Source organism: Mustelus asterias, chromosome 5 (assembly GCF_964213995.1).
Source record: "Mustelus asterias chromosome 5, sMusAst1.hap1.1, whole genome shotgun sequence".
Lineage (NCBI taxonomy): Eukaryota > Metazoa > Chordata > Chondrichthyes > Carcharhiniformes > Triakidae > Mustelus > Mustelus asterias.
The window spans coordinates 81,144,113-81,161,988 of record NC_135805.1 but is presented as its reverse complement, the minus strand read 5'-3'; the positions used below and the strand labels follow the sequence as shown (position 1 = coordinate 81,161,988).

At 42.1% G+C, this 17,876-nt stretch overlaps 1 protein-coding gene across 6 annotated transcripts in view; it reads right to left on the bottom strand.

The window, feature by feature from the left end:
• The window catches only part of LOC144493636 (intersectin-2-like), a 195,797-nt gene that overhangs the window by 87,096 nt on the left and 90,825 nt on the right, over positions 1-17,876 (bottom strand). For all 6 annotated transcript variants that reach the window (XM_078212896.1, XM_078212899.1, XM_078212897.1 and 3 more), the window contains 6 exons: positions 13,963-14,099; positions 13,274-13,337; positions 11,579-11,716; positions 10,033-10,124; positions 5,510-5,772; positions 2,972-3,121 (listed from right to left, as the gene is read on the bottom strand). In XM_078212896.1, coding sequence (XP_078069022.1) covers positions 2,972-3,121; positions 5,510-5,772; positions 10,033-10,124; positions 11,579-11,716; positions 13,274-13,337; positions 13,963-14,099 — 844 coding nt within the window. The remainder of the gene's footprint in view (positions 1-2,971; positions 3,122-5,509; positions 5,773-10,032; positions 10,125-11,578; positions 11,717-13,273; positions 13,338-13,962; positions 14,100-17,876) is intronic.

Sequence of the window (17,876 nt, the reverse complement as noted above, 5' to 3'; positions counted from 1 at the left end):
AACAAGTCTGGATGAACTAGATAGGATCACAATTGTATCTAATAAGCATTCATTTTACAGCACAGCTTCAATCAATAGCCATTGAACTGGTCATTATTTTTCAAAATGCTGAGAGGATTTTAAAACTACTTTCTCAAAATATCTTTGTTCTAAAAATGCTGCGAATTAATTAATTTCTATCCACACAAAGTTGTCTTTAGGATACTAGACTAACTGAAAATGTACAATGAACCGCTGGCAACTCTGGCTGTGTTTTAAGGCAACTGCTTACCGTGTTATTTTTAAATATTGTATATCAATGATGAGGAGTCGGTGTGGCTCTGCTTTCAATGTGTTCTTTTTATTAGTTTCTGCTGTACATTCAAATATAGAAAACTGCAATTCAAACAGGGAGCTGTAATTGTGTTTGCGTGTGCGGTTGAAAAACTAACTCGCGAAGATGTTGAGTCTGTGGTTACCAAACCTCATCCAATATCAGTCAATGACAGAATTTTATTTCTGTTAAAACTTGCTCCAATGGGTATGATAGGTTGGATGAAAGGGGACAAGTCAGAAGATATTATAATCTAGAATGAATTAGATTTTCCTGATATTGAGTCCAGGTGCTCTCGATCTCATCAGCACAGTTAATACAGTAATAGAAACATAGGGGGCGATTCTCCTAAAAGTACTGAATTGGTGGGAAAACTAGTCTAGATCACGACCGTTTTTTCAGTGCAGCTTCTCACCTGAATCTCCCCACTCTGTGCACTGCAGAGGTCCCAATCGTGAATCTCATTAAAAACACGGGGGCGGGGCCTATTCATGGCGGAGTCTGATAGTTCCGGAACTCTGCGCATGTGCAGTGGTCCCGATCTGTCAGTCTCCCCATTTCCTGGCCAGCTTGATCGCTGGCCAGCCTGGGACCTCCGGTGTGCTGCCCCTCCAGCCCCCCCCACGGCCTGATCGCAGCCACTGCAACAATTCCCGGGCCAGCCCTGACCCCCCCTGCCCCGATGCCCAACCCAGCCCACCCCCTCACCCCACCCCAGCAGTGGCGACCCCCGGTAGACTACCTCCCAGCCCAGACCGATCCCAATGCAGAGTGGCAGCGGGACCCCCTACCGCCACCGATCGCCCCTAAGCTCCGCCCACAATAGGCCCTGCCCCTTGGCACTGCCTGATGCCAATGGGCAGTACCAAGATACCCCCTGGGCATGGACACTTTGTCCCTTGGGCAGTGCCAGGGGGCACAGGCTGGCACTGCCAGGGTGTCCATACCCAGGGGGCACCACCCCCCACCACCCTGGACAACCCCGATTGCCCCTCCTTCATTCCGGCGGGGGTCTCCTGCTAGTTCCCCGAATGTGGGGAGCGACTCTAAACCCCGCTGGCAGGGTGGGAGATGCTATCGGGCCCAGCAAGTTCCGTGCTGGGTCCGATAATCACATGCAAAAAATATTTAAAATATATTTTTTAAATATTCAAATTACTTACCTGTCTTCCTGCCGGTTTCCAGCACAGTCTCGACTGCGACTGTTCTCTGGCTCTGGGAGACGCATATGCGTTCCCGGCGCATGCGTGAATTCCGTAAAATGACCGACACGTGATTCTCCGGACCGCACTCGCCAGAAAAGTTGCAGGTCGCGATGGGAGAATCGGGCCCATAGAAATTAGAAGCAGAAGTAGGCCATTTGGCCCTTCAAGACTGCTCCACCATTCATTTTGATCATGGCTGATCATCAAATTCAATATCCTGATCCCCCTTCCTCCCCATATCCCTTTAGCCCCAAGAGCTATATCTAATTTTTTCTTGAAATCAGGCATTTTGGCCTCAATGTGAAGAAGCGAGGAACAGATGCCTGTAAAAGACTTTGAATGATTTTGCATCTATGATCGCAACATTAATTAATTAGAACAAAAATAGATTCCACACCAGCCACATGGAGGGCCCTATTTTATCAACAATTTGCACCCGTTTTCGGGCGCGAAATCGTGGTAAAGTCAGGTGTGAGGCCTTTATCACGATCTGCACCTGCGTCCGCACAGATCGCCACTTTACCGAGACCCGTGAATGTCGGGGATCCATTCCGCGCCCAAATTGGGCGCAACGACGATTTAAATGCATTTACATGAATTTAAATTGAATTAATGAACTGCCCGCCCAACTCTATCAGCATTTCCCACTTTACCACCGCGTTTGCCGATACAGAACCGCGCTTTTACGGACCTGCTAAATAAAAGTCTGAGTCAGGTGCTCCAGCCTCTGAAGAGCACATTCAGAGCTTCCAACGGCTCTCTGACTCAGATCAGTGGTGGTGGTGTTGGGGGGGGGGGGGGGGGGGGGGGAGGGGGGGGGGAGGAGGCGGGTCAGATGTTCTTCTGGAGGGGAGGGGGAGTGAGGCCAGGCCATTGTTTTGGGGAGGGGGGAGGGAGTGAGGCCAATTGTTGTCTTGGAGGGCGGGGAGGGGGGGTCCACCCCCACCACCAGACAACGACCAGCCGCCTGCCCCCCTGCGCAGAGATACATCTGACCTGCCTCCTCCTTCTCCCCCCCAACCAGACAACGATCTGACCTCACTCCCCTCCTCCCCCCTCCAACCAGAAAATTAAACCCCTCCCCACCACCAGAGATCCATCTGCGCACCTCCCCCACCCCCCCCCCCCCCCCCCCCCTCCCGAGATACACCCTTGCTGCCGCTTTTCACTCCTGGGCTGCTTTCTGCGGCTCGGGGTGCGGTTTGACACGGGCGCGCTTTTTCCAATTTTTTCTAACTGCGCATGCGCAGTTCAGAGCTCCGATCGTTCCGGCAGCGCTAAGCCCCACCCACAGTGCGAATCGGACTGGAGATGGCTGAGAGCGTATGGGGGTGCCTGAAAGCGGATTTCTAAGTCGGAGCCGTACTAGCCCAGATTGGGCACTTAGAATGAAAATGGTAAAATCGGGCCCGAAGTATGAATCATACTTGTCAGATTCTGCACATCTACTTACTAATGCCTCCAGTTCAAGTTCCAGACTTTTCTTTTTGGCTTTTAACTGAACAATTTCATCTTGTTCCCGGTTTCGTTGGTTGAGGAGTTCTTGTCGCCGGATCCGCTCCCACTCAAGCTGACGCTGACGTTCAAGTTCCTGCTTAGCTGCCTAAATGTGCACAACAAATGCAATTGTAGTTAGAGAACACTGGTTTGCTAAAATAATTCAAATTTACAATTCTAAATTGGGAATAAGAGAATGCTCAGTAAACTGCCAAACAAAAAAAATGTTTTTTTTAATCATTAAAAAATTAAATTTAAAAATGTCAAATTAGTTTATTATTGGCATTACCTGAGATAACAATTCACAAGTCCCATTACCATTGTATATAAGCTGCCAGATTGAAACTGTTTCTGTTACACTAGGTGTTATTAAATGCAGAATGCAAACATTTATGCTTCACACCAGTTCTGTACAATACAACTCTCCTAATTTATCCAAGTTATCAGAACTCTATGAAGTAAAGCCCAATTTTACTATCTAATGCTCAACATTGAACTATTGGCTTTGATCTTTGTGTCGTCATTGTCTACAGGAACAGTGCCAGAAGACTGGAGGATAGCAAATGTTGTCCCCTTGTTCAAGAAGGGGAGTAGAGACAACCCTGGTAATTATAGACCGGTGAGCCTTACTTCTGTTGTGGGCAAAGTATTGGAAAGGATTATAAAAGAGATAGGATTTATAATCACCTGGAAAGGAATAATTTGATTAGGGATAGTCAGCGCGGTTTTGTGAAGGGTAGATCGTGCCTCACAAACCTTATTGAGTTCTTTGAGAAGATGACCAAAGAGGAGGATGAGGGTAAAGCGGTTGATGTGGTGTATATGTATTTCAGCAAAGCGTTTGATAAGGTTCCCCATGGTAAGCTTTTGCAGAAAATACGGACACATGGGATTGAGGGTGATTTAGTGGTTTAGATCAGGAATTGGCTAGCTGTAAGAAAACAAAGGGTGGTGGTTGATGGGAAATATTCATCCTGGAGTTCAGTTACTAGTGGTGTACCGCAAGGATCTGTTTTGGGGCCACTGCTGTTTGTCATTTTTATTAATGATCTGGATGAGGGCATGGAAGGATAGATTAGTAAATTTGCGTATGACACTAACGTCGGTGGAGTTGTAGACAGTGCAGAGGGAAGTGGCAGGTTACAGAGGGACATAGATAAGCTGCAGAGCTGGGCTGAGAGGTGGCAAATGGAGTTTAATGCGGAAAAGTGTGAGGTGATTCACTTTGGAAGGAGTAACAGGAATACAGAGTACTGGGCTAATGGTAAGATACTTGGTAGTGTGGATGAACAGAGGGATCTGGGTGTCCATGTGCATAGATCCCTGAAAGTTGGCACCCAGGTTGATAGGGTTGTTAAGAAGGCATACGGTGTGTTAGCTTTTATTGGTAGAGGGATTGAGTTTCGGAGCCAGGTCATGCTGCAACTGTACAAAACTCTGGTGCGGGTCCATTTGGAGTATTGCGTACAGTTCTGGTCATCGTATTATAGGAAAGATGTGGAAGTGTTGGAAAGGGTGCAGAGGAGATTTACCAGGATGTTGCCTGGTATGGTGGGAAAATCATATGAGGAAAGGCTGAGGGACTTGAGGTTGTTTTCGTTAGAGAGAAGAAGGTTAAGAGGTGACTTAATAGAGGCATACAAGATGATCAGAGGATTAGATAGGGTGGATGGTGAGAGTCTTTTTCCTCGGATGGTGATGGCTAGCACGAGGGGACATAGCTTTAAATTGAGGGGTGAGAGATATAGGACAGATGTTAGAGGTAGGTTCTTTACTCAGAGAGTAGTAAGGGCGTGGAATGCCCTGCCTGCAGCAGTAGTGGACTCGTCAACATTAAGAGCATTCAAATGGTTATTGGATAAACACATAGATGATACTGGAATAGTGTAGATTAGAGGGCTTTAGATTGGTTCCACTGGTCGGCGCAACATCGAGGGCCGAAGGGCCTTTACTGCACTGTGATGTTCTATCTCGAGGAAATTCCACACAAGTACCACTTATATATTTGTACATGTATAAAGGAAGCAGTTTTGGATTTTGTGAGTGGTGATAAAACCATTGTGTGAATGGAGCACACAGATTCTGGTTGTAATGAGTTATTAAGCCACAGTTCACTTGGAGTTTACTTTCTTAAGTTGTACATCATAAACATATAAAGTCAGATCTAGAATCAAATGTTTTGACTTATTTCTCCTCCATGTGAAATATAAATCCCCAGCAACCTCTGCCAATATTGTATAAGCTGGGTGTTAGGAGGTATAAAATAGCAGTTTGGAGCGACTGTACAAAAATTCAATCACACTCTCCCCACTGCCATGACATGAAGTCATGAACTTTACAATCACACCTTCGCAATCTGACTTCAGAGCACAGCATATTGAAGCTGAGGAGTTTAGCCGATTCTTTCAAACTAAGGTAAGATTCAGATTCTTCCACCTTATACCTACAGAATCTAGAAAACACACTTTCCAGTTTTAAAATCTTGATTACAAACCTCTCGTTTTTCGATTTCTTTCCTCCTTTGCTCTTCCTTTTGTCTTTCCAACTCGCGTTGCTTCTCCAGCCGTTTTTCCAGATCAAGCTGCCTTTTCCGTTCCTGTTCTTGCAGCTCACGCTCCTTTCTCTCCTGCTCCTCCCTTGCCCGCTGTGCTCTGCGATCAACCTCCCGTTGTTGCTGCTCCAGAAGGGTCTGACGCCTTCGCTCCAGCTCTGCATTCCCTTTTTCATAGTTTGCTTTTCTTTTATCCTCAAAAGTGACTGTGAAAAAATGAAGTACAAGTAAAACTTCACGCACCAGCAGTGAAAACCTAATGGAGCTCTACATGCAAACCCTTCCATTTGGACCTTTGCTAGCTTATTTTTGACTACTTGCTAAAGTTTATTTATTCGTGTCACATGTAGGCTTACATTAACACTGCAATGAAGTTACTGTGTAAATCCCCTAGTAGCCACACTCCAGCACTTGTTCGGGTTCACTGAGAGAGAATTTAGTATGACCAATGCACCTAACCAGCACCTCTTTTAGACGGAGGGAGAAAACCAGATCACCCAGAGGAAACTCACGCAGACACGGGGAGAATGTGCAGACTCTGCACAGTGACCCAAGCCAGGAAACAAATCCAGGTCCCTGGCACTGTGAGGCAGCAGTGCTAGCCACCATGCTGCCCCATGCTTGCTGTTTTTTCTGCACATTAACAACATTATGCCTTTACATAGTTAAGTTAATTAAAAGCTACCTATATTGGAATGGCCATCTAGATTTTTTGATTCAAGGCTTTTTCAACAAATGGTAGGAGCCGAAGACACTGATGTTTGTTGCATAAAACATATCCCAATGCGATCTGTACCAGGTCAAAAAATTACCTTCCAATCCCACTCATTTTAAAAAACAGGCAACATTTTGTGTTGACTTAGATTATAAAAATTAGCTGATATTCTTCTCACATCAGATGTTTTAGTGTGGATGTGGATATATGTGTAGTGATGCTTGGATAGTGATGTCTCCCTTGATTGTAGAAACTATTAATAATCTAATGCTTACAGTATTATAGTATAAGTGAGTATAAACTATTGCCTGGCTCCTGGCAGTTGGGTGAGGTCATGTGATGGTATGGCCTTGTTCTGCAGACAACTGCCTGCTAAGATAAGCTGAATGCAGCTGCGATCACTTGTTATCACACAAGTGTTCTGTGTTGCAGCATATGTGCACAGAATGTGACTGGCCAGTGAAGGTCAGCACGAGGAGTGCACGAAGTATTATTATCCTCTGATTGGTAACGAGTATATTGGGGCTATAGCTGGTAGGCTATTGGGTCGCTTGCATGTGTTAGAAAAAAAGTATTTGTATTGTACCAAAACAAAGAAGTGTGTTCAGTCTCCCCTGAGGGCTGCAGGCTTTGTTAGCCTGCATCATTAAGGAAGACTGACCCGACGTCGTAACATAATGAAATAAAGAGGTTGATTAAACATCTGGAGTTGAATCGATTTGTTGTCGAACCAAGCTTGATAGAGTGTAACTTGAGATTATCATTAGCACTCAGAAAGATCTACAAGATAAAAGGGTGGACTTTTACGTGTAAAGTGCTTATATTAGAAAAATGAAGGAAATCACCCAGGGTAGGTAATCTTCATATTAGATATTACACATACAGGAAAACTAAGAGGGTGGGCTCTGAAATGCAGTTTTAACACCAGTCAATAGGGTGTACTCTTTCAATTATATTACCTTGTGCAGACACCCAATGCAATGAGCAATGCTTAGTGGACAAGCATAATTTAATATTTAAGAAAATGCCATTTGGTTTATCAATACGGACTTGCTTTAGTGATGCCCAGGTAGCAACTGTATGACATGTGAAATGACCCAAACTATCCTCTGCAGTCAGTGCCAGCAATCGATGAACAACTTAGATATACTCAAGCAGGCAAATTGACAACACTGCAAGAAAGGTGGAATTCTGTCATCCAAACTGCCAGTTTCCTAGTAATTGTTATAATGCACAGGTACAGAATCACTGGAGCAATGAAGTTACAATAAACAAACATATCACTGACTTCTTCACATTTTATAAATAAAAAGAAACAGGAACTAACAGAAAGCCCTGACCTTTTCTGCTCTAGTAACGTTTTTGGACATATTGACTGCTCACAAAATGGAAAGTATGCTAAATCTGCGACACACAAACAAGACTGCCATTATTTTATCCCTGCCAGTTGTACATTTATTGGTTATAAATCACTCCAATCAATGGACAGAATGGATTGAATGAAAAACTTAAGTAAAGGAAAATTAAATAAGATGTATTGCCATATAACGATTAAGCAATCAACTGGCTGCCAAACTGGAAACAGAACTATGTTCTGTCCAATGTAAAGCAACCAAATGCATACGAGTGTGGACATGACACACAAAACCTTAACAGAATATGGTTCACAGAATTGTTATGGTGCAGGTGGTGGCGAGTCAGCCCACTGTGTCAGCACGGCTCTCCAAAAAAGCATTATGACTTAGTGACATTTTCCTGCCTTTTCTCCAACCCTTGCACATTGCTCATATTCAAATAATCATCCAATGTCCTCTTGAAGACCTCATTTAAATTTGCCTCCATCACATTTCCAGGCAGTGCATTCCAGACTCGAACCACTCGCTATGTGAAAAAACGTATTCTCACATAATTTTTGTTTCTTTCGCAAATCATTTAAATCTCTTGATACTTTTACGATCTGGAACAGTTTCTCCCTTTCTACTGTATCCAAAGAAACCCACTTGATTGACACACCGCACACCATCCACAAACAGTACCTCCCTCCACCACTGATGCACAGGAGCAGCAGTGTGTACCATTTACAAGATGCACTGCAGGCATATGGATTTGTCATTGTAAATGTGTGGGGTTGTGGGGATAGGACAGAGGGGAAGGATGCTCTTTTGGAGAGCTCGTGCAGATTCAATGGACCGATTGGCCTCTTTCTGCACTGTAGCAATTCTATGGTTCTAAGTCACCAAGGCTCCTTAGATAGCACCTTCCAAACCCCTGATCACTCCCATCAAAATGAACAAGGGCAGCAGATACATGGGAACATCATCAACTGGAAGTTCCCCTCCATTCTGACTTGGAATAATATCGCGTTCTTTCACTGTCACTGGGTCAAAATCCTGGCACTCGCTCCCTAACATGTGGGTGTAGCTATCTCGCATGGACTGCAGCAGTTCAAGAAAACAGCTCACCACCACTTTCTCAAGGACAATTAGGAATGGGCAATAAAACTGAAGTAGCCAGTGGAGCCTACTTCCCTTGCATTTTTTTTAAAATCCAGTCCCCTCATGATTTTAAACATCTCCATCAAATCTCCTCTCCAATCTATTTCATAACTGAAGTTTTTCATCCCTAGAATCATTCTTGTAAATGCCTTCTCTCTCCAATATGTTCACATCCTTCCTAAAATGTGGCACCCAAAACTGTACACAATACTCCAGCAAAGGTCGAACTAGTGTCTTACACAAATCCTTGCTTTTGTACTCTACGCCCGTTAAAAAAGTCCAATATACTATGCTTTATTGACTGCTCTATCTACCTTTCCTCGCATCTTCAGTGATCTATACATATACACATCTAGGTTCCTCTGCTCCTGCACTCCTCTAACAATTGTATCCCTTATTTTATATTGTCTCTCTGTTTTTCCTACCAAAATGCATCACCTCACACTTCTCCACGTTGAACTTCATCTGCCACCTAGTTATCCACTCCACCAATTTGTCCATGTCCTTTTGAAGTTCAATACTGTCCTCCTCACAGTTTCAGTGTTTCCAAGTTTTGTATCACCTGCAAACTTTGCAATTGCCCCTTGCAAACTAAGATCGAGATCATTAATATATATCAGGAAAAGCAAGGGTCCCAATACCAACCCTCTAGGGAACTCCACTGTAAACCTTCCTGCTGCCCAAAATATATCCATTAGCCATTATTCTGCCAATTTTGTATCCACATTGCTACCATCCCTTTCATTCCATGAACTATAAACCTTTCTCACAAGTCTGTTGTGCGGTACTGTATTGAATCCCTTTTAAAAGTTTGCGTACACCACTTCAACAACATTACTCTCATCAACCCTCTGTCACTTCTACAAAAAGCTGCAACAAGTTATGAGCAAAGGGATTTAGAGTAGAAACCTTTAAATTTTACATCATGCTAATATGTTACTTTTCTGTAACTTGTATTACAATAATGCTATTTGCTGTGTGTTTGATAATGTGCATGGGTTGGTGTGATGTGCACTTTAATAAGCAGTGCTTATTATGTTAGTAACCTATGCTTACTATCACAATGCTTATGGCCTGCACCAAACAAACAATACTGCATTCTGTAATGATTTCTTCAAGCTTGGATGTGTGTTAGACATTCACTATTAAACTTTTGGACAAGATGAGAACAGCAATTATAATTTATTCTGCACTTAATACTGTGCAACATATTCATACAGGAGAGAAATAAGACACATGCAGGGTAGTAGATTTACCAGGTGACTTTTTTTGAGCATCCTGGATTTCCTGTGCTACTTCCTGATACTGAGCTGGGGTTCCATTTATTCCATCGCCCAATTTGCTTGATCTGAAGAGAGAAAAAAAACAGAAGAATTACAATCCTCTCCAAATTTTTATTCATATGGCTATAAGCACTTTCTGCATGGTTTCAAAGAGTTATCCTGATGATCAACTATGTCACAAATTTCACAGCGGCACACGTAAGCAGAATCATAGAACCCTACAATGCAGAAGGAGGCAATTCGGCCCATTGAGTATGCACCAACCATTATCCCACCCAGGCTCTAATCCCATAACCCCACATATTTACCTTGCTAATCCCCTGACACTAGGGTCAATTTAGCATGGCCAATCAACCTAACCTGCACATCTTTGGACTGTGGGAGGAAACCGGAGCACCCAAAGAAGACCCATGCAGCCACAGGGAGAAAGTGCAAACTCCACACAGTGATCTGAGGCCGGAATTGAACCTGGGTCCCTGGTGCTGTGAGTCAGCAGTGCTAACCACAGTGCCACCGCCAGAATGTTAGATTCCTTCTATAAAATGGAGTCAAATGCAGTAAGAATGAAGAAAACTGAGCATCCACTTTTCTAACAGATATTACTGGATTCTCCTTGAATGGTCATCACCCATTTTTGACTTCATAATGTTTTAAAAACAGTGCGAACGAACATCAAAATGTGGAAAAGAGAGTTGCTCATTGTAAGATCCATTTCTTTATCAGAATTCTGTTCTAAGGTTTTGTTCAGGTTGCCCCTTCTGAAGTTAAAATAGCAAATCAGCATACCACCAATACAGGTAATTTCCTGTCTGCCTCTCAGTATGTGATCTGGAACAGGACAGGATCAATACTGAGTATTTTTCTCTTGTAAATGTAGAAGACAGTATAGTATTTGGGATTGTTGTAGGAGTACATTCAACAAGATTTCAGTTACAAAATTAACATATTGTACTTGGTATTAGCTTCCTCGTCAAATGAACTGAGCACCAAACAGTTATACTGAAGCACATACATTACTTGTAGTTTGATATTTGAATTATGTACAATCTTCCAAGATGCAATATTTTTGTCTTATGGCAGGCTCTAAAGTGCTGAAAAATTAAGCATCAGACAGAAGGGGGAAATGTTCCCCCAAACATCATTGAAAAATAAATGGAATATTTCCAGCACTCACATTTCCTTCAACAATATCTAAATCCACCTAATTTGCAAATTGTGTTGGGCACAAGTTCTTTTCCACAATAAAAACTGTTGAACATTGTTGCTGCCTAATCACGTCAAGCCCATGTCCAACCGTATAATATCTAAATCTTTATCCTTAAATGACGAAGCAGTCAGCTTTTGCCAGGTTTCCATTGGACTTGTATGATAGTGGATCCTTGGATGAAATCCAGAGGCTGGCTACATTCATAGAGCTCTACCCATTGAAGAACGGCGTAGCACACTGAAGAGTATCAAGAGGGATGAAAATGAAATGTATCGTTCATGTCGCCATCCTGGAGAAAAGAGAGTCACTCACCTAAATGAGGGGGGTGTCAGTTCTGGGGGAAGCGTGAGGGGAAGAGGTTGACCAGATTTGGCCATTTCGATCAAATGCATTGCTAAAATAAACTCTTCTGCTCTGAGCTTTCCATCCTGATCAACATCTGCTAGGTTCCTGTAATTCAATAGTGTGACAGAAGAGACTTAATGCATATATTTATGTTGGCTTTCTAAACAAAGTACTTTCTCTAAACATATGGACACGGTGACTCTAAAGCACAAAGCAAAAAAAAAATCAACATTTTGTCAAAGGTCATAATTTCATGCAATGATTTGTTCAAAGGCTGCCAATTTCACCAAGATCTTTGCAATTCATACTGGTGGGTAGCGCCTAACATGGGGTCATTTAAAATATTTTGCAATCTTCTTTAAATGCTTTGAATTTTTCATTCTTCAATTATTTTGGAAATGATCAAGGTTCAAGGCACCAAGTATTGGCTAGACATCCTCATGCAAGCTGGGAAGGCAAATCAGGATTGTTCAAATATACTTCTGGACTACTGGTGAGGCAGTGGCACCAACAAACACCACTCTCCATTCTCACTGCAGATTACTGCTTGATCCATACTCACTATGTTCTAACATTTCTTGCACTACATTCAGTTATTCAACATTCCACTTCAGATGCTGATATCAGTGGGAACTACCTCTGCCTTTGGGCCGCTGGACATCCAACATCCAGTCCTGGATGAACCACAATTTCTTGTGGTTGGTTAAACATTAGTAAGACTAAAGCCATTGTCTTTGGCCCTCTAGCATAAACTTCGTACCCTTGTCAATGATTTCAAGGCTGCCCCCCCTCCTTACTTCTGTTTCCACCAACACATCTGCAAATCTCTCAGTTGTCTTTCTATCCCACATTAAGCCCCAAGGACTCACCAACTCTGTCCTTGCTAACCTACGTTGACATCTGCCCCCTCTCACCCTCAGCAATTTATAATTCTCATCTTTGTATCTAATTAATTTCAAAGGCTGATTCATCCCTGCATCTATAAGCTCATCAAACTCTGCACCTTCCAGTCCTTTTTTTCTCCAACTTCAGCCTTTTCTGCATTCACCTTCTTGTCACTCTACGATTGGTGACATTTCTTTCAGCTCCAGAATTTCCTCCCTCTCCATAAAACCAACCTCTTTGACCAAGTTTTTGGTTACCTTTACTACAGCTCTTTCTTTGAGTCAGAATCCAATTATGTCTGATTACACCTCTATAAAGTACTTTTCAATGTTTTTCTACATTCACAGTGTATGTAAATGCAGGTTGCTATTGTCAGCTGCTTCTTTACTTTCTTTCAAAGATCTCCTAGAACTTTGCTCTTCCATCATGTTTTCGACACTAATTCCCATCACCACACTATCCTTTCCAGTTCATGCACTCATTCTTGTTAAACACCTTGAAAAGTTTGCTTGGCATGAGAAATGCTGCATTATGACTGCCATTTGTTTTTAATAAGAACACAGCAGTTTTTCTTGTTGCACTTCAATCCGATTGCAATTTATAATACAGAACATAACAGCATTTAAAAATCACCAACTGGAAATGTCACACTGTGTTAAATCTCGTAACAGTCAACAAACAGTGTCTTGAATTAAATCTGAAAGCCCATTCATTGGTTAGCCATACTCTGTGTTCACAGAACTTCTGTAGGGACTGTGTAATTACAGCAGAACTCACCATATGGTAGCGAGTTGGTTGTGTGACAAATTGGACTGTACAAGAGCATTCCTGGCTTGGGGGCCTGAAAACAAAACCAAATCATTAGCAGACTAGCTAGCACATTGCACTTGCAACAATCCTGCATTCAGTTAATCTTCATCATTTGCCTTATATAAATTTTACTGTTTCTGATCAAAACATTTCAATTAACACTCTAGTAACCATCGGTGCCAATAAAAAATAAAAGAGAATTTCAACTGTTATTGTCCATTCATCTTTAGCAAAACCTGGATTAATCACCATTTCTAATCACAACTGGACAAAGGTCGAGCAAGCAGGCAGGAGCATCAAGTTCAGGTATTAATGCAGCATCTGATTACTGGAAAAAAATTACCATAAAGGTTCTGTGAAGTGTCTGGGGCTGTGTTTTAAATATATCCCAAAACTAATGCTCGATTAGCACAAACATTAATACTTTCAACCACATATATATTCTCATGGAATTAGAATGGAAATCATCACTATGGCAGAGTACATCCTCCATAGAGACAGTTCTTTAGCCAGTATTTCCAACAAAACCCATGCAATGAGCTTGCATTGAGATAGGTGAGCTCCTAAGTGCTGTGGTATGATTAATCAAATCACCAGGACTAAGTCAGCACCAAAGAAAAAACTTCAACCATCATAAGCACATATACTTTACTGACCTGAGAGATAACCACTCATGGATTTATCAAGACTATTGAATAATTGTCGATATCTGAGCCTGGCGGGCTGAGGAACTCCCCAGTCAGAGGAACTAATTTTAGGTGAGACGAGAGAAGTAGAGGATGATGAAGAACTGCTGCAAAAAGGAAACAGAAACATGGGAAGCTAAAACTTGGAAACCATTTCAATAACAAAGTTTCAAAGCATTAGTCTTTATGTTATTGATAGGAAGATTAAAACCCCTGCAGAAACTAATGCTAAAAATACAGGCTTGAGTTATGCAGTTTAATAATAGTAAAAAGAGAAAAACAGACACAATGGGCCAAATCTTGTCCACTGCCAGAACATTGGGGCCAGTCTTTGGATGGGAATCTAATTTCCTAATAGGCAGGCTTTTCCAAGGCTCTTTCCCAGGGCAACGGTATTAGAAGGCTACCTCTAGGTTCCCTGACCAATTAGCGACTAGGAATTCCATTCTGTCAAAGGGAAGATTTCTAGAACAAAGAACAGTACAGCACAGGAAACAGGCCCTTCGGCCCTCCAAGACTGTGCCGCTCATTGGTCCAACTAGACCATTCGTTTGTATCCCTCCATTCCCAGACTGCTCATGTGACTATCCAGGTAAGTCTTAAACGATGCCAGCGTGTCTGCCTCCACCACCCTACTTGGCAGCGCATTCCAGGCCCCCACCACTCTGTGTAAAAAACCAGCACTTGGGATTTTTGAGGCTACAACAACCACTGGAATGGGGGACAGACCTGGATAGGTTGCCTGCCCCTGACTCTCTCTTACTCTTACCTGAAAATTCTATTATAGGATCTGAGGAGCTACATTGAGGTAAGGTCTCCCAAGGATGAGAAGAAAAGTACTCTCTCTTCAACAAAGCAGGAGTGACTGGAAGTGACTGACAAAGTCAGCAGCAGAAATGTGCTCCTGCCAACCTGGAACACTGCATCAAAAGGAACCAGGATCTCACGAGTGCAGGAAAGCTGATTGGTATAATAATTTCAGGTCCCAAGCTCCAAACTCTGATTTTTCTAGCATTCTCTTGCACAACATTCTACAGATCCAACACACTTTTCAGCTCCACTAATTTCTCTCCCTGCAGTCACCTCACATCCCACAGATTGTTTTTCCATTCATTTGTGAGATTTGAGTATCACAGGCAACACCAGCGTTTGTTACCCATCCCCAATTGCCCTTATGAAGGTGGTGGTGAGCAGCTTTTGTGAACTGCTGCAATTCCAATGTTGCTCGGAAGGGAGTTTCAGGATTTTGACTCAATGATACCGTAGCAACTACAAAAAAACTCCAAGTCAGGATGGTGTGTCACTTATGGGGAACTTTCAGGTAATGGTGCTCCCATGCATCGGCTCCCATTGTTCTTCAAGATGGTAGAAGACGTGGGTTTAAAAGGAACTGTCAAAGAAGACTTAGCAACTTGGTATATGGTGCATGGTGTATATGATATACATTCCTGTCACCATGCATCAGGGGTGGAAGGAATGAATATCTAAGATGGTGGATGGGGGTCAACCAAGCTCCTCAGAGTAGTGCCCTTCAGCTGCTTCATCAATGACCTTCCCTCCAACTTAAGGTTGGAAGTAGGAATGTTTGTTAATGGTTACACAGTGTTCTGTACTATTCACGACTCCTTTGTGCCCACATTGAAGCTTGGGCAATATATGGCAAGTAACATTCAGATCACAAACATCAGTTCCTAAAAGGACACATTTTCAGTCCTTTAGTATAAAAAGTTGTATTCGAAGAAGTTGGCCATTTGGCTCTTCAAGGCTACTCCGCCATTCCGTAAGATCATTGCTGATCTGTTTGTGTTTCAAATTCCACATTCTTATCTACTTCCAATAACCATTATTCCTGGCCTGATAAGAATCTACCATCTCCATCTTAAAAATATTCATTGGCCCTGCCTCCACTACCTTCTGATGCAGAGGTTCAAAGTCAAACAACCCTCTTGAGAGATAACATTCCTCCTCATCTCTGTCCCAAAAAGGAAATCCCCAATCTTAAAACTGTGCCCCCTAATTCTCGACTCACCCACAAGAGGAGACATCCTTTCCACGTCCACCTTGCCAATACTGTTCAGGATCTTATATACTTTAATCATGCCACCCTCATTTTTCTAAACTTAGTGGAAACAAGCCCAGTATGTCTAACTTTTTTTCATAAGGCAACCTGCTCCTTCCAGGCATCAATCTAGAAAACCTCTTCCAACACATTTACACCCTTACTCAAATAATACTCTTTTTTTGAGAGTCATGCACTTGAACACCTAGATCCTTCTGCATCTTGGAATTCTGCTGTCACTCTCCATTTAAATAATAGTCTGCTTTTATTCTTCCTACCAAAGTGAACAACATTGCATTTTCCCATATTATACTCCATTTTCCAGATTTTTGCCCACTCACTCAACCTATAAATATCTATCTGCAATCTCCTTATGTCTTCTTAACAATATACTTTCCTACATTGTGTGTAATCTGCAACTTTAGCTATTGTGCTTTCGCTCATCTTAATCAAGGTATTGATTTACAGCGTAATAGCCAATATTATATCCTTGATGTAAATTTTTTAAACGTTTATTAACATTTTTTGAACTAACCCTGTGCTACATTTGCAAAAAGTATGTTTATGCATTTTTATGAAATACTTCTGTTCACTGTTTAAACAAACTTGACACTATTTAAAACTGTGGACAAAGGAACTTCATACAAATGTATGAACATGTTAAACTCATTATTCTATTAACCAAGTGTTACAGGTATGATTTTTTTTGCTTGTCATGACTACCTTTTCAATCACATAATTTTGTGAACAATGACAAATCCAATGGGGACATCTTGTTTTCAGAGCCTATAACATATTCATTATAAATATTAAACAACAAAACTTCATTGGGCTAACAAAGAATTCAAAAAGACACTGACTATAAACAAAATCAGTGCTTGGTATTCTGCATTTGCCGAATGTGGCAACACAGATTTAAATGTCAAATTCCACAGTGCACTGTGAAAATAATCAATGGAATGTAACTATAATCATTATGCTCCTTTTTTCACTTAATTGAAAATTCTTACAAAAATTAATGGGAGATTACCATTAATGGGAGTTTCCAGAATTAATTAACTGATAATGAAATCACACCTCAATCATGTTTCATTAAACAAGCTGTTAATTATCATGTGAAATTGGCATTCTTCTATTTTTATTGAAAGTGGAATTGTTAAGGATCTTTATAATAATAACACAACCTTCTGTGCTTACCACTTGTACCATCTGGCTTATTCAGTAGGGAAGGGTTGAATGAGAAATTAGCAATGGTTTCAGTTACAGTTTTCATTATAGCCCCTTTCTAAATCTACACGTGTTTTCTCATAGAATCATACAGCGCAGAAGAGGTCTTTCAGCTCATTGAGTCCACAGTGATACATTAGAAACACCTGAACTCCCACCTAATCCCATCTGCCAGTGTTTGGCCCATAGCCCTGAATGTTATGATATGTCCAGATACTTTTTAAAGGAAGTGAAGCAACCCGCCTCTACCACCCACTAGGCAGCGCATTTTAGACCGTCACCACCATCTGGGTAAAAAAGATTTTCCTCACATCCCCCCTAAACCTCCTGCCCCTCACCTTGAACCTATGTCCCCTCATGACTGGCCCTTCAACTAAGGGTAACAGCTGCTCCTGATCCACTTTGTCCATGTCTCTCATAATCTTGTACACCTCAATCAGATCGTCCCTCAGTCTTCTCTGCCCCAATGAAAACAACCCAAGCTTACACAACCTCTCTTCATAACTTAAACGTCCCATCCCAGGCAACATCCTGGTGAATCTCCCCTGCACCCTTTCCAGTGCAATCGCATCCTTCCGATAATGTGGCGACTAGAATT